General features: G+C 38.5%; 1 protein-coding gene across 1 annotated transcript; it reads right to left on the bottom strand.

Moving 5' to 3' along the window:
* Nucleotides 1–8,125: 8,125 nt before the first annotated feature.
* On the bottom strand, nucleotides 8,126–8,854 carry si:ch73-167i17.6 (regulator of G-protein signaling 9-binding protein). The gene has a single exon (XM_063005270.1). It carries the CDS (start codon nucleotides 8,852–8,854, stop codon nucleotides 8,126–8,128), a length of 729 nt encoding a protein of 242 aa, XP_062861340.1.
* Nucleotides 8,855–25,389: the final 16,535 nt, after the last annotated feature.

Raw genomic sequence — 25,389 nt, forward strand, 5'->3', positions numbered from 1 at the left:
CATTTTAAAATCTTTTTATTAAAAACAAAATGTATAAAATCATTAAAAATACAAACTAAAACATTCAAACAGTTATTTATTTATTTTTAAGCCCTCAGGACTTATTTAGCTGCATGGCACCCATCCTATCAGCTGTACTAATCTGCCACCTTTAAAAATGGATACACTATTCAAGTTAAGTACATACAGAACAAATACCAGATAGCACTAAATAGCACTGAGAAGTATTTTAACCGTTCAATATATTTTTTGTTTCTCAGTCTCATAAAATAAATGTCACCAAACTGTTGGATGTGTGCCTTGGCCTTTAAATGTCATTGATTTTTCTTAACCTATCCCTGTTATAGGGTGCCACCTAACAAGCACTCCCTTCTGTCAGTATGAACTCATGTGTCACAGGCAGCAGTGGGGAGGCTAATTAACTCAGAAATCAGTATGATTTTTCAATATTTGAACAACAAAGGCTGTAACAATTGCGGTCACAATACATTATTCATAATGCACAGCTAATTCATAATTACTGCTAGTCCTGGAGATACTAAACCGCTACCAGAGAATCTTGTCATGTTGCAGATAATGTGTCATTTTCCACCAAGAGTCACCTGAATTTGTGCAAGAAAAGGAAGTCATTGACTTTTACTTCTGTTCCTGTGTTCAGTCCTCTCCTCTGGTCACTGTTTCACTTGTTCACATCATGTCTGTGTTTCCTTTGTATACTTCCCTTTGTATACGAAAGGTGACTTTAACTTGCCCCTAGGTGTAAGTCAATGAATGTTTAAGTATGTCACCCTGCGACAAACAGGCACACTGTCCCAAGTGTGTACCTGCCCTGTGCCCAGTGTAAAGGCCCTTGGTATAGAGCAGCTGTACATTTATTAAAGTTCAGTAACACAGCTGGATGGTTATTGACTCATTTGTCAACTATTTAAACCTCTACCCCATACACATTGCCATGGTGTCACCAACGACATGAAATAACCCCCCTCCTTTCCCGAACCAGGTGTCCTCTTTTTTAAAAACCAAAATATGGTCATCCTAGATTGGGTCATTCTCATGAACCTTTATTTAACTGACAAAATACAAAGAAATAACTATTAACATTTTGGCCGACCAACTTACTTGATGCCTGCCTCAAAAAAGTTGTGAGAGGCAGAGTAAGAGTAAAAACTATAGAATATTCAAATTTTACAAGACCTATTGACCGTGCTGGAGGCCCACATAGGCTAGATTGGCTATTCAATTGCGACCGCTGTTGTCTGGCTGGTAAGTCTGCACTAGCTTTGGACGATCTGGAGGGGTAAATGTGTCTCTTTTTACCCAATAGCTTTGCTGGCAGGTGAAAAGATGCGTCCGGTGACTGTACACATATTGGAGGGGGTGCATGATAGTCTCATCCTTCTTGTGACGGCTTCCTAGTCATCCAGGGTTGTGGTGCCAGCAGCAAGATTCCAATGAGAGGGAATTACAGACAAGATTGTAAGCGAAAAAGGAGGCTCCACCAAAAGCTCAGTCTTTACAAGCAAATATGGGTCATGTCCAACCCCCCTTTTGAGAGAATTGTCAGTCAGTTAAAAAAAAAAGAACATTTCTCTACACAAGATTAAAAATAATTTTGTGACTCTGGAGGCCTCAGATGAAAATGTATGAGAAAACATCAGTCAACTGCAATAAATATATTTATATGGGAAATATAAAACACTATCACACAAAGAGAAAGCCAGACATCTATTCTACGCAGAAAGGCGTCCAAGCTGTTTCGGCCAAAGATCATCTCAGATAGCCCAAAAGACACAAACATACTGTAGTTAATTGAGTCCAAGGGAAAAACTGATGTTGAGTGCTCCGAGCCGAAAAGGACCATCCAGATTTTTATTAGCACAAGGTGCGAAAGCAAACATCTGTCATGGTATGGAGGTGCATCAGTGCCCACGGCAGATTTGTGAAGGTACCATTAATACAGAGGCGTGTGTTGGGATTTAAGAGAGACATATGCTGCCATCAATGTGTCGTCTTGTTCTGGGAAGTCTGTGGTTATTTTAGCGCATCATGGAAACGAGAATCAGACAACAGATGACGTCTTGCATCAAGCAAAAATTCCACTTGCAATACTGCAACAATAAGTATCCTCAGTGCTTAAATGATTAAAAAGTGTAATTAATAGGATTGGTGATGTAAAACATGCCCCTGTCTTAACTTTCTAAATTTGTTTAGATTTACAAAGTATTATTTAGATGGTCAGTGGACACTGTAAACCTTTTATCTATACATTTGTCAGACAAATAAAGGTTCAAGAGACTTAACATTGCATTTTAGATAATATCCCAACTTCTCTAAAGATTGGGTTTGGACGAGGGATCTTCAAAAAGTTTCCGCACTTTTATACTTGAGGGCGGGAGGAGTAGTAATTGGTCGTGTCTGAGAGACTGAGAGGGAGCTTATAGTCTGGATTTAGCAATCTGATTTCCACCTTTTTGGACCGCACAATGAAGCTTTAAGGGGAAGAAGATTTTCATGTGATGATGATGTAAAAGCAGCGGTGCATCAGTGGCTACACAATCAACCCAAAACATTTTTGCTGATGGCCTTAAAGAGTTGGTACGAAGCTGGGAAAATGCATCGGAAGGTGATTATGTATAAAAGTGATGTAATTTGTTTTTTAAATTCTAAATAAATAGAGTTTTAAACAACCTTTTAATAAACCCTTGTATATTTATGAGTTGTTGCTCATTCTGGTCATAAATTGTCCCGTAGTAAGCCCAGAGAATCTCTTGAAGACGTTTCACTGCTCCTCCAAGTGTCTCATCAGTTCCAACGAATGCTGATGAACTGATGAAGCCCCTGGGAAAAGTGATGAAATGTCTTCAAGATTATACCACAAGCACAGTGTCCTTGACCCACTCGTACTAGACTCTGATTATAAAGTGATTCATTTACCATATTGTGTTTATCATTGCAGGGTACTTCTGTCCCATTACTGAGCAGGCACTCTTTGCCTGATTTTGTCCGAGGTCCGATTTTTACTCAATGAGCATTCTAATGAGTCTTTGATGCTCGAATGCCATTCGCCTTCGCTGAGGGAAAAGATACATGCTTGATGCTGTAACCATGGTGATCACCTACTCCCTCACTCAGTATATCACTTAGTAGCTCACTCACAGTGCACTCAAGACATTCTCTATCATCTATTTACATGCTCTGAACAGAGCAAAACAAAGATCATTTTATTTATTTTTTTATCTACAGTAACTGACATCCTAGTCAGGGTCACTCTTGGTCACAGAAAAAAAGGTTGGCAACAATGACAAGTTTTATGTGCAGGATGTGAAAATAGGCGCACATTAAATAGACATCACTTAATTTTTTTTTTATTTACTATTTTTCCCACATTTTTCCCCCAATTTTATCCCCCAGTCTAGTCGTGTCCAATTTACCCTGAATGCATCCTCTATACTGATTCGAACCTTCACCGCTGACTGAGGACGCCCCCTCCGGCACACATAGTCAGTACAGACTGCATTTTTCACCTGCACGAGTCGAGTTCATACACTTGATGGGCACTGTGCTCGGAGGGTCACACCCCCATCAGCATTATTCCTCAGCCCTGTGCAGGCGCCATCAGTCAGCCAGCAGGGGCCGCAGTTGCACCAGTTATGAGGACCTATGATCCGACTTTCTTACCCATTTTATTTATTTTTTTATCTACAGTAACTGACTCATCCTAGTCAGGGTCACTCTTGGTCACAGAAAAAAAAGTAGCACAGGTTGGACAGGGCGCTAAACAATCACAGGAAAAAGCAGCTATTTATTTGTATGTATTTATTATTGTAATTTATTAAACCATTGATCATGATCAGGTTGGAAAGAATTTTTGAATGCAAGAAAGGAATACTAAATTATCACCACTTTTAATTAATTCCCTGGTGCACAAAGCAAGCGCTACACTGATCAGCCATAACATTAAAACCACCTTCTTGTTTCTACACTCACTGTCAATTTTATCAGCTCCCCTTACCATACAGAAGCACTTTGTAGTTCTACAATTACTAACTGTAGTCCATCTAGAATGATTCACCACCTAAATAATACCTACTCTGTAGTGGTCCTGTGGGGGTCCTGACCATTGAAGTACAGGGTGAAAGCAGGCTAAAACAGTATGTAGAGAAACAGATGGACTACAGTCAGTAATTGTAGAGCTACAAAGTGCTTCTATATGGTAAGTGGAGCTGATAAAATGAACAGTGAGTGTATAAACAAGGAGGTGGTTTTAATGTTATGGCTGATCAGTGTATAAAGACATAAAGAAAAGCTTAAAAGAAACTCCAGTGGGCTGCACAGAGACCATACAAATGCTCTTTTGATGAAACTGGCACAAATTCCTACAGACATACTTGAAAGTCTTGATAGAAGCCTTCTCAGAAGAGTGGCTGTTGTTATAACTGAAAAGATCACACAAAGGTCACTCTATTTTAATACTAGTTGTTTTTAAATGGGATTTCTAACAAGCTTATGGTCAGGTGCCCAAATACTTATATATAAAATGTAGCACTGCTGATTATAAAAAAATAATAATAATAATCATCTATCTGTTAATCTATGCTGATAAATAATTTTGTCTCCTATTGCTAAAGGTAAAGTAGTTGTGCAGTTATGAACTGTGGATGCTAAACAATATATTATACCATTATTTTTTTGCTCAATAGAACAGCAGTTGTGGGGGTTTAACCATTAAGCCTCTACTGCTGTCGCTTACATTTTAATAATTTTTTCTGTGTACAAACACAAAAACTGGCATGCCCATAATAAACAGGGGCACTAACATATGAAAAGAAAGCATGTGTCTTTAATACCATAAGATACAAATACATTTTCAAACCAGACAAGTTTTGTTTACATAATTTATTGATATAAATATATTCAATTGTATGTACACTATTCCAAGGTGAATATGCATTATGTACAAGTCATGATACAGTGATTCCCAAGTATGCACAGTAATCTCTAAGGTCACAGCTCTATTGGTAGTGTACAATCTAAGGGGCCTTTTGAAGGACTGAGGCACTAAGTTAAGAGTTATCATGTACTAGTCCGAAGTGTGGACGTGATAACAAGTCTAAAATCCTGGCTTCAGTGAAGACTACTAATACTCTTTAACTATCAAATATAAAGTGAATGGCTGTGCATTTATTGAGCTAGAAGTGTTCTGCTGAGGCTTGCACTCACTGATGTCAATAAAATCCAGCCTCCACAGGCTTAACAACATTTTACTTAGGCCTGTAATTCCATTAAGTTATTAGCCCAGCCTGTTTTGGTGGTGCCATGTTTCCAAAGGGATGAAGATTACTCAGGGAACTTTAATCTTTTGGCTTCTGGCCCTAAGAAAGTTCAGTTTAACTTCTAGATGGAAATGAGAAACTTGATTTACCAGAAGAAAATGTTGTATTCAACTAGACTGTTATCATTTTACCTGACATTAGTTAGATTTCCATATGGTACAGTGAGCTAAAGTCAGTCTAGTTCTAGCTTTTGGTTTCAAGTAATACTGTTATCAGAGACCTAAGACAATAACAATTTGATACTGATATATTAAAGACTCTTTGGACCCCGCTGTTGCCAAGTTGCCAAGTTAGGTGAAACAGGCATAATTAAATAAGTAATTAAATTACAGCAATTAATTGGATAATGTCAGATTCACTGCAATACAAATCCAGTGTTTCAAAGCAGTATCGCACTGCTACCGATAGAACCAACTCCTCACAGCCATCTCAGAACCCATAACTCGCCTCCGGTCACTGTCTGTGAGGAGACTGGCTGCTCTGCACTGATAATGATGCTCTGCTATAAGTTAGAGCACTGTTCAGGGTGTGTTCATTCCTCATGCCCAGGGTTCCTAACGTGTACTGTACCCACCACAACCCTGATCATGACAAAGCAGTTACTAAAGGTAACTAAAATTGAATCATTCATTCATTTAAAATAACGGAATCATTCATTCTGTATTCTGCATGATCGACCATTTCTATTTCAGAACATTTACATGGTTAAGTCTGTCTCATGCTGAAGCAAGGTTCATCTTTCTGGAAATAAAACCAGTGAAAGGGCCTTAAGGTCCATGAAAACCAGAGGCAGAACAGGTTCTTTACAGTGATGTTAAGAATATTTACTATTACATATGGTTACTGTGTAAGGAAGCTTTTTGTAGCACCACCAAGAAAATGAATCGACCGTGATTTAATAGGTTCTTAGGAGAAACTAAAATTATTTTTACTGGAACTGAGCCAAAAACATTTTCAGGATCTCTACCAACATTCCTTTAGACTCCTGATCAATAGGCTGGTATCTCAATCACAAACATATTTTACAGGCAATACCTCTGAATAGGAGGCCGAACCTGTCAATGGTGCGTTTGTGCTAATCTGAATTATACAAATTTGGCAATATAACCTACCAAAAGCCCAGTCACACCAGAAACATACAGGTGAGTCTACTGATCAGCCAGAGACTGGAGGATTTTAATCTGAAATGTTCCAACACTGTAGAACAGTTAGTGATTGAGCTCTGAAATAGCATTTAAGGTATATGTAATTAATATAGGTTCATTCTGGTTTTAAAGTGAGGTAATTAACTTTGAAGATCAAATCAGATACAAAATCTAGCTGCTATTTTTACATTTACATTTTAAGCTGTTAGCAGACGCTTTCATCCAAAGCAACTTACAGTACAGTGACAGTTGTCTTAGCAACTGAGGGTTAAAGGCCTTGCTCAAGGGCCCAACAGTGGCAACCTGGCTTGAACCAGCGACCTTTCAAATACTAGTTCTGTACCTTAACCACGGTGCTACAACTGGCCCAATTTAGGTTTTATGGAAATCTGCCTCGCCTTTCCAAGTCATTATTATCAAGCTAAGCTAAACTTGATCTTCGGATAAAATACAATCATACAATGAATTTAGATATTCTAATCCGTTGTAAACCGTGATGCTAAATGTAATAAAAAAATATGTTGTTTTACTTTACTATATACACATCTGTAGTAAGTGCTTCCATCATTTTGGATCAACTGTATTGTCTTTAGAGGGTAACAATAGAGAACTGTTTACCTGTTAACATAGGTGAATTTGCAGTACAGAGTCTGTATTTAATTTACACCAAAAGTTGGCATTGTAAAATTGTCTATTGTCATTAATCCCCTGGAAATTATTGAAAACCTGGCGTGTTTGGGCCTTAAAGGTGCACTGGTCTATATTTGTTCGTTCTATTAAGGAAAAAAGTTGTAATTATCTGGAGAGTGCAATAAAAGAGATATGAGATCAAGTGATCATAGTGAGATAACAGATTCAGAAACCCAGAGTGAGACTGGCTTGTTTACATTTCTTTTGCTAGTCACAGTATAGGCATTCCCCAAAAGCCTTTTGCACCGATGTGTTTTTTCTGTATACAATATTACGAAAACTTTGCAGACTCCCTAGCTAAATTGCTAACACCCTATGATTGTATGGCTGCTGTGGTAAATCTGACCTGTTGCTGTAGTTCACTTTGTAACCCTCAGAGCCAAAATTCTACCCTGTGCATCTTTAACACTGTTTTTAATATTGTCTGTCGCAAAAGTATCCAATGTTGTCCACAAAGGGCGAATGCAGCTACAGATTTTTGATCAAATATATAATCATTTGCGTTATGTGAGGTTGGTTGGTATAGAAAATGAAGCCACACTGGTCCTTTGTGGACAACAGTTGGACCCCTACTCTTTGTGCTTGTCCACAAATGCCTTCAGCCAGTGGCGTAACTACAGGGGGGGCACCACGACATGGACTCAACCACCCACCTCACTGCCCCCACATTGGCTGCACGTATTATGAATGTGTATATATATATATATATATATATATATATATATATATATATATATATATATATATATATATATATACATATTGTTTAACATTTGTTTAGGGGGCCCAATTTTTTTTTTTGCACTGGGGCCCATGAGCTCCTAGTTATGCCACTGTCTTCAGCATCCTGTTCTCCATAAATAATGCTACATTCTAATCCAGAAAGTGTGCTTTCAGTCCTGCCACATACAGGATAGGCTGGAATAGTCCATGTAAAAAAATCAGATCACCAAATTCTCAAAGACTGACCACCAAGTATCCCAGAATGCCTGCGATGAGTAAAACAACAGTGAAAATGATCCCTGCGAAGATCCTCATGACTCCTGCTTCTCCATCTCCACCTTCCTTTGGTTCCTCCTCACAAATGGAGATCACACCGATCGATGAGTTTCCCACGCTGACCGTGGATTTGAGTTCTGCCCCCGCTTCCTGCTTGGCCTCCACCGCCCACGGTGCCACCTGCACCTTCATCTCCATCTCCTCCATCATCTGATCGAGCTGAGCGATCTCAGCTTCCAGGTCTTTTAGATCGAGCGTGTCTATAGCCGGGTCTGATTCGTATTTCATGTTCTGTACGCTCATGGCGCGGGCTGCCACGGTGCTAGTGCTGCCGGTCATGCCAGTCTGGATGAAGTGACGCGTGGGCACCTTGAGTGGGAAATCCTGCCCGATCTCCAGCGATCTCCTCATGTCCACCTCTAGGATCTCCATGCTGCTGGTGAACAGCACCCAAAGGCGCTCGTACTCGGAGCGGTCGTCGTTGCTGATGCTCTTATCTTTCAGCATGTCTGTCAGTCTGGTCTGGTTGGCCGCGGCCAGTTCCTGCGCTTTCCTGCGCGTCTTTTTCAGCTCTTCGCGCAGGTTTTGGGAATCCGACGTGCTGCCCAGTGCGCAGACCAAGTGCCGGTAGCATGCGGTCACTTTGTTTAAGGCATCGAGCATGGTTTTGCACTCTTCTTTGCCCATTTTGCACGCCGATCAGTTCCTCAGTGTCGTAAAGGGATGATGAGTGGTTACAAAACTGCGCTTTCTAAGTGCTACTTCTAGTTTCCAGTGTTGATGAACACGCACGCAGATCCACGCATCTCTCTCATCGTGGCACATTTCTCTCCATCCATCTTCCTCCTGTTTCAGACAGACAGACAGCAGGCCGGCTTAGCAATAAATGGATCTGTAAACAGCTTTACTTTTGCCCTGGGAGATTAACTCAGCATCAGTGGCCTTCAGCACCACTGATGCGCAATTTAAAGCGCGCTTTCCTTTCTCAACTCAGCAATATGTCCAACACAACATCCCATCCATAATCCTCCATAAACACACGCGATCAGTCCTAGTACAATTACAGCCAGGAGACATCCAGATCCGTCTTTAAACACCTCCTTTCTCGGTCCTGATCCCACTAATAAAGCGTACAGATGCTGAGATTTGTTGTTTATTATCAGATCGAAGGCTTTCTCTGAGCCGCTCTTCCTTTAAATACCGCTAGTAGCCCAGAGAGATCACGTGAACGCGCACCACTCACAGAAGCAGCCAGACTCGCGTTCACGAGGCAACCGGGAACAGCACAATGCGATTGGCTGGAACTTCCCATTATTTTTTACGTTTCCGTTACAATTGGTTCAATTAATCCATCAATCAAGGGTGTGAACGTTTCTGTGAAAAAGTATCTTGGCAACAATGACAAGTTTTATGTGCAGGATGTGAAAATATCTTCCTCGAAGATGATGTTTCCCCACTGTCCTTCCACTTTTTAATAATGCGTTGGACAGTTCTTAACCCGATTTTAGTAGTTTCAGCAATCTCCTTAGATGTTTTCTCTGCTTGATGCATGACAATAATTTGACCCTTCTGAAACAGATTAACATCTTTTCCACGACCACAGGATGTGTCTTTCAACATGGTTGTTTAACAAATGAGAAGTTACTCACTGCATCAGTTAGGGTTAAATAACTTGTTGCCAGCTGAAACAATCACCCATGCAGTAATTATCCAATGGGAGGCTCTTACCTATTTGCTTAGTTAAATCCAGGTGGTGACCTTTTTTTTGGCCAGGCAGTGTATTTACACTTAGTACTTTATCCTGGGTCACAGAGAAACATCCTGAATACATCTTTAATTTCCTTCAGGATCAATAAAGTATCAGTCATATTTTTCCTATGTCATTTGGGGGGAAGAAAAATCCTTCTTACTCTGATAATCAAACGTGAGGTTACGATAAATGTCCCCAGGAGTCATGTTGTCTTGCAGCACCTACTCTACCAGATGTGCCATCATGACACCCCAATAAATAAGGTATTTATTTCAAGTGTGTAAAGCAAATAGCGTTGTCATAAAGTGGACAGAGTGACATTAAAAGTAAAATAAAGCCAATACACATGCTGGACTATTATTTGGAGGACAAAACATACAAAATGAGGAGCCTGTGCTAGTTCACAACCACTAAAATCCAGGTTCGAATTGCAGGAGTGCTTTTGGCATCTACACAGACAAGATTTATTATGTGTGATGGGGTAGGGAGATCATGCAGGTTTTAATTTCTCTCTATGGAAGCCACTCAGATTCTGGTCCAATCAATTGTCATCTTGAGGCTGGACTATTGCAACTCCCTCCTGGCAGGTTCCCTTCATGTCCACTATGAAGTCCACTATGATGTCCCCTGCAACTCATTCAAAATGCAGCTGTCTGGATAGTTTTCAATACTATATCAACTTACTACAATTTTTATCATTCAGTTTTTAGTATTAAGTGATCAGACCTTTTGTGCCATTTCCTGGTAATTGTAATCTTTTAATCTATCTGTTTTTATGATTTTTTTATCTAAAATAATTACTATTTTTCCTAATGAGCTTGGTGTTGCATTCTATTCTGAAATACAATTAAAACCATAATGAGTCAAAGACAGCAGGTGTTGGGAAGCCCAGAAGGTTTTCATCACGTAGGGACAAAAAAAGGTCCACATCACCCTGCTGTGCACATGCAGAACAGTATGCCATCTCAACTGTTGCTCCATGGGGAGAAAAACAGCATGTCCCTGCAGGCCTCTGCCTGAGCCAGCTTCCTTACCACATATGCCAGCTGTGCCACCCCACCAGTGTGCCCTCCACAAATCTGAACGTCTTAAAATGACTATAGAGGAAGATTCAGGTTCAGGAGGTTAAAACTACTATTTAACAAAACTAGATGTAAAGCTACAGTTTAACCCTGTGTACTACAGTTTACCCTTCTGTGTTACACTTTAGTGTTTATGGATGGAGGAGTTAGTGCTAAATTAAAACATGACAAAAAATAGTAGTTTATGCCATGGGTCTGCTAAACAAAACAAATTTAAACATGGGTTACTCATTACACAGGGTGTCCATTACTAAAGCTATTAAGGAACTGTGAGTAACAGCTTAATAATCATCATTATTAGTGTTATGATGTCTATCATTCAATAATTATTTAATTATAATTAATGAGTCAATAATAAACTCACTCTTCTTTAACCTTAACATCAAAGTCAATCAGTCTCCTTAAAGTTTCTATAGGAACACTATGTCACACTCGACAAAAGCAAAAAAATAAATAAAAAAGTGAATATTACTCTGAACAGGGTTTCAAAGCTATTTTTAAAGCTATTTTGGACCTAACTGGGAGCTCTAGGACCTAATTACTTTTCAGTATTTTAAATATTTAAATCAAATAATAAACAGTGAAAGAATTTTAAAAATTGATAAACATTTTCTAAATCTATGGGCCAAAATACAAAGGTCCCTTTCTTGACTCACTGCATATACGTAAAAACTATATGCTTCCAACTTGGGCAAGAATCTTTTCTGTTACAGCATGACTGACCTCAACCCGACACAACACCCTTGGGATAAACTGAAACATCAACTGTGAGCCAGGTCCCCTCGATCCAACATTAATGGCTGACCTCTCAATGACTACTGTACAACCCAAAAGGATTTGGCTAATGGACTCACTGGGATGCCCAAAGATTTATTCATACTGATATATTAATGAATGTGTAGCCTGGTAGAAATCCTACTGTTCCCAATGTTTGCCCTGCCATTTATTCAGAAGCCTAATCATTAAACAGGAAAAGGAAACCATTTGATGGAGCACAGAGGCAAAATAGTATGAAGTGGGACAAGCTAATGCAGTGTAAATGTCCTTGTTGATGATGCTGAATCTACATAAACAGGTTACTAAGGATTAGGATCATAATGTCATCTAATGCCTCTTTTACTTGGAGCATCTTCTGTTTATATGTAGAAAAATGTCGATCATTTTTTCTTACTAAATGAAACAGTGCAGTTAGCTTTATTTATGACCAAAAATGGCAAAAAACCAAGGATAGGATTTGGATCATGTCTCATAAAGAGAAACAGAATCATCTAATGTGTTCTACTTACCCATTTTGGTATTCTACCATATTCTACTTGAGGACCTGTAAATGACCTGAAAGACCCGACCCGATGTTTTGCTTCAAACTGTATTAATAGTCATCTGATTTAATGAACAAAAGCTGTGTTATATTTTTGTGAATATAGATCTCTAATTTTTTAGACATTAAAAAAATTGGGACCTTCTGTAAAATGCTAAAGTTTGTAATTTTTTCATTTTCTTGGATCTTTATTTACCCGACACAAGTACAAAGAACAGATTTCCCATGTTTTTGGCTGTCCAATTTGATAGTATTTTGTAAATGTAAACAAATATTGAATTTGATACCTGCAACACACTCAAAAAATGGAAAAGGGCAAAATAAGAGTGAAAACTTTATTGAATATTCAATTATTATGATTTGATATAAAAGGAGGATTCACCAAAGGCTCAGTCTATTAAAAAGAACACGTCTTACCACAATATTGCAAATAATTTAGGTGTTTTACCATCTACCATACATAATATTGTGTAAAGATTCAGGGAATCCTGAGAAATCTTAGTCTGTGTAGGGCAAGGCACGAAACCATTGTTGAAGGTACATGACCTTAAATCCGTCATGAGTATTTAAGATGAATTTTATCACTTTACACTGTCCGCTCCTGCATCATGAAATGCACCTGAAACTATTACATGCAAAGAGAGAGCCAATCATCAATTCTCTGTAAGTTCTATATATGTGAGCTCATGTCAGCTGGACCAAAAGACAGAGTCCATGTTTCAGCTTGTTTTTGGCAAAAAGTAGATTTGAGTATTATGTGCCAAAGAGGAACAGGACCATCTAGACTCTTATCAAATTCCCTTGACAAAACCACTCTTTGTTTTAACTCTTTCTGTTATGTATTGAACAGTGTTCAAATTTGTATGCTCAAAATCTTTTCCTTGCTAGCTGAGTACAAGTGGCAGCTCAGGAAAGGAACAGTAAGTTGTTCAGGATCCTTACAGCTTGAATATAGAAGCTCCTACAGATCCTAAAAGCATCCACAGTCCAGAGTCCATGCAAGAGTCCAGACTGCTATAAGCAACATCTCCAAAAGCCAGAATCTGTCATGGTATGGGGCTGTGTCAGTGTCCTTGGTAAAGGTCATTTACACTTCTGTGATGGCAGCATTAATGCAGGAAAGTACAGTAAAATTTTAGAGCAACATATGCTGCCTTCAAGACGTCATCTTTTCCAGGGACATCCATGCATTTTTCAACAAGACATTACAAAGGCATGGCTATGGAAGAAGAAGGTATGAGTACTCCACTGGCCTGCCTGCAGTCCTGACCTGTCCCCAACAGAAAATGTGTGGAGAATTTTGTAACGAAAAATGTGACAATGACCCCGTACTGTTGCACATCTTAAGACGTGTTTACAGGAAGAATGAGACAAAATAAAAGCTGAAACACTAAATCACTTGGTATCCTCAGTGCCGAAATGTCTTTTAAGTGTTGTAAGAAGAAATGGAAACATTACAAAGTGGTAAATGCTTTTCTGTCTCAACTTTTTTGGAATCTGTTGCAGGCCTGAAATGCTGGAATAAATGTATATTAACAAATGAAATGAATTTGACCAGATAAAACATGAAATATATTTGTTTTTTTATTTGCATTTTTCATACTGTCCCAATTTTTCTGATTTGAGGTTGTATGATGGTGTAGAAGTGAGATTCTCTATCATGTTTACACCATTAAACTTAGAGCCCCTGACTGTGTGCATGGACGACACATAATTTTATGCTTGTCTACTTGTTTTACCACCTCCTCTTAGTTGATGATAAAACACTCATTTGTCATTTGGCAAGTGTGATGTGATTTGACCTTTACCCATGCTTTATCATGAATCATCAGGGTGAGGAAGACCAAACCCTGAGGGACACTAGTGCTTAATGTATAATGATGCTGGATGTTGTCTTGAGCAGCAAACCCAGGTTCTTACATACTTAACCTTGGTGGACCTCAATTTCTGCACATGTTAAAAAAGACTTTCTTCTAATGGCTCCCACAAAGTTGGAAGCACACAAATCTAAAGACAGTTGTATGAGGTTTAATAAAGAATTTCTTTCACGTGAACTAGGAGGCCCGGCCCTGTGCTGCTGCCAAACAGGCAAAAGTAGCACCATACACCAAGCAAAGAACTGTCAAAGTGAAACTGACATAATTACCAGTTCAGTTTCAGTGTTCCTTGCACCTATACAATTCATAAAGCTCCTGGTAAACAGTTTGTGTGCTGTTGTTGCTTCCAGTGGCAGTTTGAAACTTGACAGTAACTGATGCAGTAAAGCACATATGTTTTTAAAGCCCATGTATTGTTATTGGTTTTTTTTTTATGCATTTTCTCCCTTTTTCTCCCGATTTTTGCACGCCCCCTCCGACACGTGTGCAGTACCGACTGCTTCTTTTCACCTGCATGAGGCGAGTTCATATGCGGATCAGCCTTGTGTACGGACAGCCACACCCTGATCAACCCATTATTCCTCGCCTCTGTGCAGATGCCATCAATCAGCCAGTAGAGGCCGTAATTGCATCAGTTATGAGGAATCCCTGGTCCGGCTTTCCAACCTGTATGAACAACAGCCAATCGTTGTTCATGTAGGCGCCCAGTGTGCTAGAGTGTTTTACTGCTGTGCCACCTGAGTGCCATAATTGCCACTTTTACTCAAAATTATATTTGATCACCCATAGCATGTACCCTTTAGCCAAACTATATATATAGTTACAGGATCTCAAACTTTCATTTCTCAAGAATCTTATGACTTTTTACACACACTACATGCTCAAGGGTATATAAACACCCCTTTGAATTATTGGTTTCAACTATTCTGGCTACAGCCATTGCCAAAGGGTGTCTAATATCATACATACAGCAATGTAATCTCTATGATCAAACTTTAAAGCAGAATATGTCAAGCTGTAGAACTCACTGACTTTCAGCATGGCAGAATTATTGTCTGGAGGTAATTTTGGCTAATGTTAATAGTTATACAATAGCATTTTAGGATAATAATGTGCTCCCAATCTTATAGCAACAATCTGCCAATTCAAAAGAAAGTGCCCATTCTTGTTTAATTATAATTTTTACTGTCTGCAAAGCAAAGTCAAAGAAGAACTTGATGGGCTTGGATCTGAACTATAACCTACACCTTTGGGATGGATGCAAACCTAGACTATAAGCCAATCCTTACTACTTTAAATTAGTTCCTAAGCTTATTAAGGCTCTCAAATTGAATTTATGGTACATTAATTATTTTTGGCTCTAATAGCATTGTATTAAGGGAAATGTTTTAGACCAGGCTACGAAGAAATGCTGCTGCTGAATGTACCAGCCCGGAGTGAAGCACACCAATAAGACTGTTTAAATGAATTATTTATGCACTCCAAAACCACTCAGTGGCACTGGGGTATGTGTGCACAAAATCTGTTCCGTTTAAAGCTTGGTACAGCTATTTTGATCTATACTGAGATTTACTAGCTTTTGGCAAATCAGCACTGATTGAGATCAGACTATTTATCATTCTTTGATCCCATTTTTTCTTTAGCATTTTTTTCTTAAAGCATTATTTTCATTTTGAGAAAAGAAGTTTATATTTTATAATATCTATAGTTAAGGTCCGAAGTTACAGTCCAGTACCTGTACCCTCTTCCCTGCACCTTTGTAATGTGTGCAGCATGTGGTTTTGCAATGTCTTGTTAAAAATGCATGCAATTTGCAAATTCCTTTAAAAAGTATAATAATTTTCTCACACATTTGTTGACAAACTGGAGATCCACTGCCCATATTTGCTCCTCAAAGACTCAGCCTTTTGTGGATACTGCTTTTGTACCAAATTATGTTTAAAACACCTGTTGACATCACATGTTACAAATCACATCTTTATTTAGTTTTTGTACCTCAATAATTTTGGTGGATGCTATGAGAATGTCACTATCATCTATTTGGTGAAAGTAGAATGATTTAGGGTATTTTGGATGGTTTGAACTTGTTGGTTCTAGTTAAAGTTTGATGAGGAAGAACTTGAAAGACCTACACATGAGAGTCTGAATCTCAACCCCATCCAACACTTTAGTAATACGTTTGGTAACACGCCATTGTAATTATAAGATTGAAGTTCTGCTTTTAAATTATGTTTTTGTAATTACAGGAACAGTTCATTTCAGACCATGATACAGGGAAATGCTGTGGCTGAAAATACCAGCTAAGAGTAAAGCCCAGAAACAGGACAGACAGATTTACAGAATTATTTATGCACTCCAAAAGCACTCAGTGGGACTGAGAAGGGGAGTCAAAATCTGTAAAATGGAGTATGTTAAGTCACAGCTCTCCACAGCTATTTTTTATTTAAACTGAGCCCGTCTAGCTTGTGGAAATTGCATGGAAGATTTTTTGTCTTGCCTGTGTTTTTCTCTCTTGCATCAGAGCATCATTCTAATTTTGAGAAGAAACACTTCTTCCATTAGAAACCATTAACAAGCTTCTAGGAAAACTCTGAATTTTTGATCATGATACTAGTCAGAATTGGTACTTGAACCAAATATACTGGCTTTCTGTCAGAAGTCCAAGTTTTCAGTACAGTCCACATATTATTATCAAGTTTGAGATTAGGACAATTGGACAATTTATTCCAAAAGCTTTCTAGCCTATTTAGCCACTATAGAACCAGTTCTACATCTGTTTGGAGTTAGTCTCCTGTTGGAACAACCAAGAATGTTGACAACTATCACTGAGAGCTTCAGTCCCATTGCGGATTTTGCGAGTGAAGTCGAAAGACAAACTGCAACCCATTTCAGGCCATTTTCTTGAAAAGGAACAGAGGGCACAATTTATATATAAATAAATTGACAAATTTTATGATGTAAGCCGACAATGAGCTTCCCCTCTTTGAAAGACCAGCAGCCGCCACTGATGTTGAGATATTCCTTTTTAATATTCTGTGGAAGGCACCACTTCCACTGGGAGTGAAACCATTCTAGTGCATAATGCCACCACCACCATTATTAATAATAGCTAATGTGTTGTTGAGTTTACATGCTTCATGTTTGCTCCCTTAAACATTATTCTGATCACTGAAAAGGTCTGGCCCTCCAATGTTTTTATTGTCTTTGTAATCAGTAACAGACTTTAGTTGAGAGGCGCTCAGGTGGTGCAGCATCTCTTATTAGCCCATCACTTCTAAGATCCTCTTTTATTGTATATTTGTTTTAATAAATGATATCAGGTTAACTGTTAAATGATATCAGGCAACATTTACACAGACAGAATTTAGGTAACAACATTCTCTAAACTATGTGGGTACAACAGAATTTTAATATGAATTTACAGAATCAATTTACAGAACAAACTTAATTTTGACCCTTAATATTAATCTCAGTCATTTTAAACTGTACCATAGAACTGTTGCCTTAGAAAGTGAATTTTCAGTAGTCCAGAAAGGCTAACAGTAGAAAGGTTAGTAAAGATTAATGGGTAAAGATGCCAAATATTTCAATTCAAAATCAATCAAAAAGTCAAGGAATCCTGCTGAATCCTGCTAAACAACATGTAAAGAACTAAAAAAAATTCTCTGGTTAACTTTTGGGCAGAACAGGCAGCATTATGTCTGGTAAAATAACTTCTAAGCTTCGGGGTTCAGATCTACACAGACATGATTGGCTATGTCTGAGGGGGTTGTGGTTAAAGCCCTGCGATGATAGGCGCCCTGTATAGGGTATTCTTGCATTGCGTTCATTGTTTCCCAGCGGAACTGGACCTGCCACAACCTTGACCAGGGTAAACCGGTTGGTGAACTTGAAATGAAATTTAAAAAAAACTTCCACTGAGCTTTAAGCTCCCACTTTTAGAGCAGGGGCTTCTTTTTATATGACAACCTTTAGGCCCATTGCCATGTAAAGTTTGCTGTGCATTTTCATTACTGCCTGTAATGATGACTATAATTTTTGCAGCACAGTACATTTCTCTTCAAGTTTACTTCAGGCCTACTTATAAATAGTTAATACAGAACCCCTGAGTAAGAGTGCCTTTTATTGCATCTGTGTAAGTGTAACGTGTCAGTGAAACTTCATTACTTACAATCCATCCCACCATAAACTGCATGTCACTGGCATCATCAGTAAAGCTTAGTTAGGCTTTACTATTGACTTAATATACTATTAAGTTGATGTTCATTTTTGAGCCAGCAAATGTTTACCTAAAATGAATTAAAATGTATTACCTTGTAAAAGTATTAGCGTGTTTAAGATAAGATAAGATAGCCTTTTATTATCCCACGAAATTTGCAGTGTTACAGCAGCTTTCAAGAATATAAAAATAAAAAATACAAAGTGTTTACACATATGTACATACTGTATATATTAAAAAGTAGAAAGTAGGAATATGTAAAAAATTACAAAAATATAAACAGTATTTTTAAAGAAAGTTAACCAAATATTGCACAATAAGTACAGCATGTACAGCAGGTATTGCACATATTTAAAAAGTTATTGCACTTCAGAGAATATTAAAAACCATGTGAATTATTGTGATGGAGGTGATTATCTGCGTTTAGGGCGGTGCTGGTTGTATAACCTGACAGAAGAAGGTAGAAAGGAGCTACGGTATCTCTCCTTTGAGCAACGCGGGTGAAGAAGCCTGTCGCTAAAGGAGCTGCCCAGTGCTGCCAAAGTCTCATTAAGTGTTTAAATCAGACACAGTAAAACAAAGATCTCCAACAAGTGTTTGTAACCTTGAAAATATGGATTTTAACTTAACACTACTAGCATGTTTTTATTACAAGGACCTAGAAATTTTCCATTAATGAATATCCTGGTTATTCTTAACTATACTGATAAAGTCCCATCCAGCTTTGTATCTTTTCTTTAAATAAACCTTCCATGTTTGGACTGGGAGCTTTCCCCACTAAGTCCAGATCATCCTAAGAAGCTTTGGCACATGTTGGTAACAGTTTTAGCACTAATCCATTCACATCTTCACCCTCAGCACAATGGTGAACATGGTCTTTTCTTTCCCTTTCATTTATCGACCCAACATTAAATTACTTGCATCATCATGTCGACTGATAATAAAAACCCAAACCACAGATAGTGAAGCACTGCGGACTAAACACTGGGTGCAACTTTGCTGAGAAAGCAAAAACCACTAATGCACTAGTTAAAAGCTTAAAGTAAAGTTAAATAAATTTATGGTATTTATTTATTTATTAGGATTTTAACGTTTATTTTAACCATGTTTTACACACTTTGGTTACATTCATAACAGAACAGGTAGTTAGACATGTCATCAGTTCACTAGTTTAATGTCAAACACATGGACCATTTCCAATTCCATGGTGAATCTCCAATTCACCTCACTTGCATGTCTTTGGACTGTGGGAGGAAACCGGAGCTCCCGGAGGAAACCCACGCAGACACGGGGAGAACTTGCAAACTCCACCCAGAGGGGACCCAGACTTAAAACCTATTCACAGAAATCTGATATAGCTTGAAATCTGCTCTGAAGAATGAAATACAATTCCAAATCCCAGGTGTGGAAAGATTGTAGAGACGTATCCACAAAAATTTGAGGTTCTAGTTGCTGGCTCCTAAATAGGAAAAAACCTAAAAAGCACGTTTCCACTTCATCATTAATGATGATTATGTGTAGATTGGTGAGTAAAACGCCATTTATATTTATTAAAAATCAAATCCACAACACATTAAAGCTAGAATTTTTTATAATGGCATCATTTATCTGGGCTGTTTGATTCTGCTTACTTTTTGTGTGTTTAAGGAACATGTTTAGCTGTTAGCCAGGGATTGAGCTACCATCAAAAAGTTGAAAGAGGCAGTGTTGAAAAGGACTCTTGCTCTTATGCTTAAGCCTTTGATCTGCTTTAGCGGATTGCTAATGCATGTTTTAAAGCATTTAAAACTCAAACAGGCGAGGAGAAAATAGTGAGTAACTGTGAGGCCACGTTTTATCTTGCCTAAATCCTCAGGATGCCAAGCCATGCACCAGATCTCCTCACATATGGCCTCATATAGACATGTGAAAGATTTCACACAAAATCATTCATTAATATTTGGTTGACCTGCCGCTTTCTGCCTCCACTTGCCTGGTAAGGCTTTCCACACAATTTCAGATTGTGTCTATAAAAAACTGTGGCCATTTGGTTAAAAAACATTAGTAAGGGTCAGACACCAATGTAAGAAGAGAATGACTGGCTCATAGTCATTATTCCAATTCCTCTCAAAAATGTTAATTGGGCTTGAGGTCATGGCTCTGTGCTGGCCGCATGGAGTTCACGCTGGGGTTCAAACCATGTCTTTATGAACCTTGCTTTTTACATGTGAGCAAAGTCTTTATGGAACAGAAAAGGGCCTGTCCCAAACTGTTTCCTCTAAGTTGCAAGCATACACCTGTTAACAATGGGTGTAGCTAAAACACCTGCATATAGTAATTAAAATGGGTGTCCGTTGACATTTAGCCTTGTAGTGTTTGTATAAAACAGCATGAATGTTGTTGCAAATATTCTAGGCAGATGAACTTTACAATTTACATTTACATATGAGTTTATTTAGGTAGCTTCACCAAGTGGAAAGTTAGGGTATAGTACATTTAAGGATCTATTATGGTTGTACTTTCCAATTAACTCACATTGCATTTCACTTTATGAATTAACTGGCACTTTTTCTATCTACTGGTAAACCATGTTTGTCTGGAAAATATGCTGGATGTCGAGCCTTTAATATAAGTACATTTATTATATGAAAAAAAAAACATTTGAAAGTATGCATTTTTGAGTTATTGCCACCCATATACAGTGTATCACAAAAGTGAGTACACCCCTCACATTTCTGCAAATATTTCATTATATCTTTTCATGGGACAACACTATAGACATGAAACTTGGATATAACTTAGAGTAGTCAGTGTACAACTTGTATAGCAGTGTAGATTTACTGTCTTCTGAAAATAACTCAACACACAGCCATTAATGTCTAAATAGCTGGCAACATAAGTGAGTACACCCCACAGTGAACATGTCCAAATTGTACCCAAATGTGTCGTTGTCCCTCCCTGGTGTCATGTGTCAAGGTCCCAGGTGTAAATGGGGAGCAGGGCTGTTAAATTTGGTGTTTTGGGTACAATTCTCTCATACTGGCCACTGGATATTCAACATGGCACCTCATGGCAAAGAACTCTCTGAGGATGTGAGAAATAGAATTGTTGCTCTCCACAAAGATGGCCTGGGCTATAAGAAGATTGCTAACACCCTGAAACTGAGCTACAGCATGGTGGCCAAGGTCATACAGCGGTTTTTTAGGACAGGTTCCACTCGGAACAGGCTTCGCCAGGGTCGACCAAAGAAGTTGAGTCCACGTGTTCGGCGTCATATCCAGAGGTTGGCTTTAAAAAATAGACACATGAGTGCTGCCAGCATTGCTGCAGAGGTTGAAGACGTGGGAGGTCAGCCTGTCAGTGCTCAGACCATACGCCGCACACTGCATCAACTCGGTCTGCATGGTCGTCATCCCAGAAGGAAGCTGACGCACAAGAAAGCCCGCAAACAGTTTGCTGAAGACAAGCAGTCCAAGAACATGGATTACTGGAATGCCCTGTGGTCTGACGAGAACAAGATAAACTTGTTTTGCTCAGATGGTGTCCAGCATGTGTGGCGGCACCCTGGTGAGAAGTACCAAGACAACTGTATCTTGCCTACAGTCAAGCATGGTGGTGGTAGCATCATGGTCTTGGGCTGCATGAGTGTTGCTGGCACTGGGGAGCTGCAGTTCATTGAGGGAAACATGAATTCCAACATGTACTGTGACATTCTGAAACAGAGCATGATCCCCTCCCTTCGAAAACATGGCAGTTTTCCAACAGGATAACGACCCCAAACACAACCTCCAAGATGACAACTGCCTTGCTGAGGAAGCTGAAGGTAAAGGTGATGGACTAAACCCAATTGAGCACCTGTGGCGCATCCTCAAGTGGAAGGTGGAGGAGTTCAAGGTGTCTAACATACACCAGCTCCGTGATGTCATCATGGAGGAGTGGAAGAGGATTCCAGTAGCAACCTGTGCAGCTCTGGTGAATTCCATGCCCAGGAGGGTTAAGGCAGTGCTGGATAATAATGGTGGTCACACAAAATATTGACACTTTGGGCACAATTTGGACATGTTCACTGTGGGGTGTACTCACTTATGTTGCCAGCCATTTAGACATTAATGGCTGTGTGTTGAGTTATTTTCAGAAGACAGTAAATCTACACTGCTATACAAGTTGTACACTGACTACTCTAAGTTATATCCAAGTTTCATGTCTATAGTGTTGTCCCATGAAAAGATATAATAAAATATTTGCAGAAATGTGAGGGGTGTACTCACTTTTGTGATACACTGTAACTGTACATGATTAAAATGCATTTCAATCATTTTCCTATTTCTATTTAACTTTTTTTTCTATTTAACTTTTTTAAGTTCAGAGTGTTTATAAATTCATAAATGGCCATCCATGATTCCTGTTTATTGGGATGTAAATATATAGTAACCCCAAGGCCAAATGTCTTAAATAATTCACCAACATGAAAAAAATAGAAGCTGCAGAAATGATATAAAACAAGCTGTATTTAACTTTATTATTTTGGTGGTACGGTGGCTTAATGGGTAGCACTGTGGCCTCACAGCAAGAAGGTCCTGGGTTCGATCCCCAGGCGGGGCGGTCTGGGTCCTTTCTGTGTGGAGTTTGCATGTTCTCCCCGTGTCTGTGTGGGTTTCCTCTGGGAGCTCTGTTTTTTCCCACAGTCCAAAAGCATGCAAGTGAGGCAAATTAAAGAAACAAAAACTGTCCATGACTGTGTTTGACATTCAACTTGTGAACTGATGAATCTTGTGTAAAGATTCCTGTTCGGTCATGAATGTAACCAAAGTGTGTAAAACATGACGTTAAAACTTCATTATTTAGGAAATAGCTATATCTAATCAGCTATTGGCTTAAAATGCCATATTTACTTGTAGAGCAATAATTAAGAAGAAACTACAAGAGATGAAAGTGGGTGTCATTCATGCACAGGGATCCAAGGATCATATTATGGGATTTTCTGAATATGGTAGAATTTTGGGGTCTTCAAATAACCAATCATATGCCACCTTTATATAAAAAAGAACTGTTTGGGCGACATATATGAAAGCTTTTGTTTTTGTCTATCTACAAATGTTAGCTCCTGGATTTTTGTGGCTTTTGTTTGAGAGGTCAGAAAGTCTCTCTGGTGGCCCAAATGCATTTTTTATCTCACAAATAAAATGTGACTTGTGCATAGTATGCTACAAAATAAAGTATGTTTGTATGGTGTCTAAAATACTTTAGACGTTACTGTAAATACTTTAGCAGGCATCCCAAGTTGCATAAACTCATTTCAAAGAGGTCCCCCCCCCCCCCCAAAAAAAAAAGCTAAAAAACCTCTCACACACACCAAAGGATATGGGTGATAACAGAACATTTAGGAGCTGCTAAGCTAACTGTTCGCGTCACAAACACATTCATGTTCCCTACATAGTGCACTAGATAGTGTGAAAGATAATAGATTTATGTTCCCTACATAGTGCACTAGATAGTGTGAAAGATAATAGATTTATGTTCCCTACATAGTGCACTAGATTGTATATTAGAAAATAATTTATGTTCCTTACTTAGTGCACTAGATAGTGTACTAGATAATAGACTTACGTATGTTTCTTACATAATGCTTTAGGTAGCGTATTAGTTAACGGATTTAGGTTCCCTACATAGTGCACTAAATTGTATATAAAATAACGGATTTATGTTCCCTACATAGTGCACTAGATTGTATATCAGATAACGCATTCATGTTCACTACATAGTGCATTAGACAGTATATTAGACAATTGATTTATGTTCCCTACACAGTGCGCTAGATTGTATATCAGATAACGCACTCGAAAGTATAACTAGATGATGATTTGTGTTCCTTACATAGTGCACTAGATCGTGTATTACATAATTAATTATGTCTCCTACATAGTGCACTAAATTGTATATCAGATCATGGATTTATGTTCCCTACATAAATTGCAAATTGCAATATGTGTGTGGATGTATACAGCAAACATAGCTAGCTTAACTTGCTATGCCACCTTAATATGGGGAAGCTAGACTCAGTCTGTTTAATTTACATTAGATAGTCATCAAATACATCTAGGAGGGACCATTCATTATTTTTCTCAATTGGTTACCGAGATTTCCAGAACATTCTTTAACAGCGTTCATGTTTCCAGAGCTGATTTCTAAGCCAAGTGCATTTTTGTTTTGCAAACCAAATCATTTGCCTTGCAAATTTCCAAGCTCCACATTTAACCCCTTATGCAAGGTTTTAAAGCTAATTCTAAATAAACAATAACAATCGTTAATAAGGGCCCTAAGTAAAGAACTGAAACTGAAGTTTGACTCGGAATTGATTCCTAAAGTTCATTCTAATAGAAAGGTGATCAGACAGCAAGATTAATATATTGCTTAACAGTCTGAAAGCTGACGATTAAATATACTGTACGTTCAGGTACAACTTTGTGGCAGTATTAAGACTATGTGAAGAGAACAAAAGTGGTGGCAGGCAAAATGAAACCGAGCAAAAAAGAGCACTTCTTAACTGACAATAATATTCAAATGTATGTTTGTTTGCAGTGAAGCTTGGCGGGAACTAAATAGGGCCAAATGTGTTTTGTTTGTTACTCAAAACCCCATATAACAAAAGGTAGGTTGAACAGCTTCGCCAACGCCAAACACACTGCAGCTGAAACATGCATTGAATCGATTCATCGAATCCACTTTATTTAAAACTCAATACGTATTGGGGATTTGAATCTAAATTGACTTTCGATTCTGGAACCGAACTTCTGCAGCTGACTCTCTGAAAGACCAGTGGATGGCAGAAACGGGACGTTCCTGTAACACCTAAAGCAAGAAGAAGAGCAGGTTAAAAACAGACCCCGGAAATCTGACCAACTCGAGCTGTGCCGTTTGTAAACATCTAGCTAGACTGTGTCTGATTTTCTGTCACTGGATATAATGAAATCGGGTGTGTATATTAAGCTGTCTCACA

This window comes from Trichomycterus rosablanca, chromosome 11 (genome assembly GCF_030014385.1).
Source record: "Trichomycterus rosablanca isolate fTriRos1 chromosome 11, fTriRos1.hap1, whole genome shotgun sequence".
Classification (NCBI taxonomy): Eukaryota; Metazoa; Chordata; class Actinopteri; order Siluriformes; family Trichomycteridae; genus Trichomycterus; species Trichomycterus rosablanca.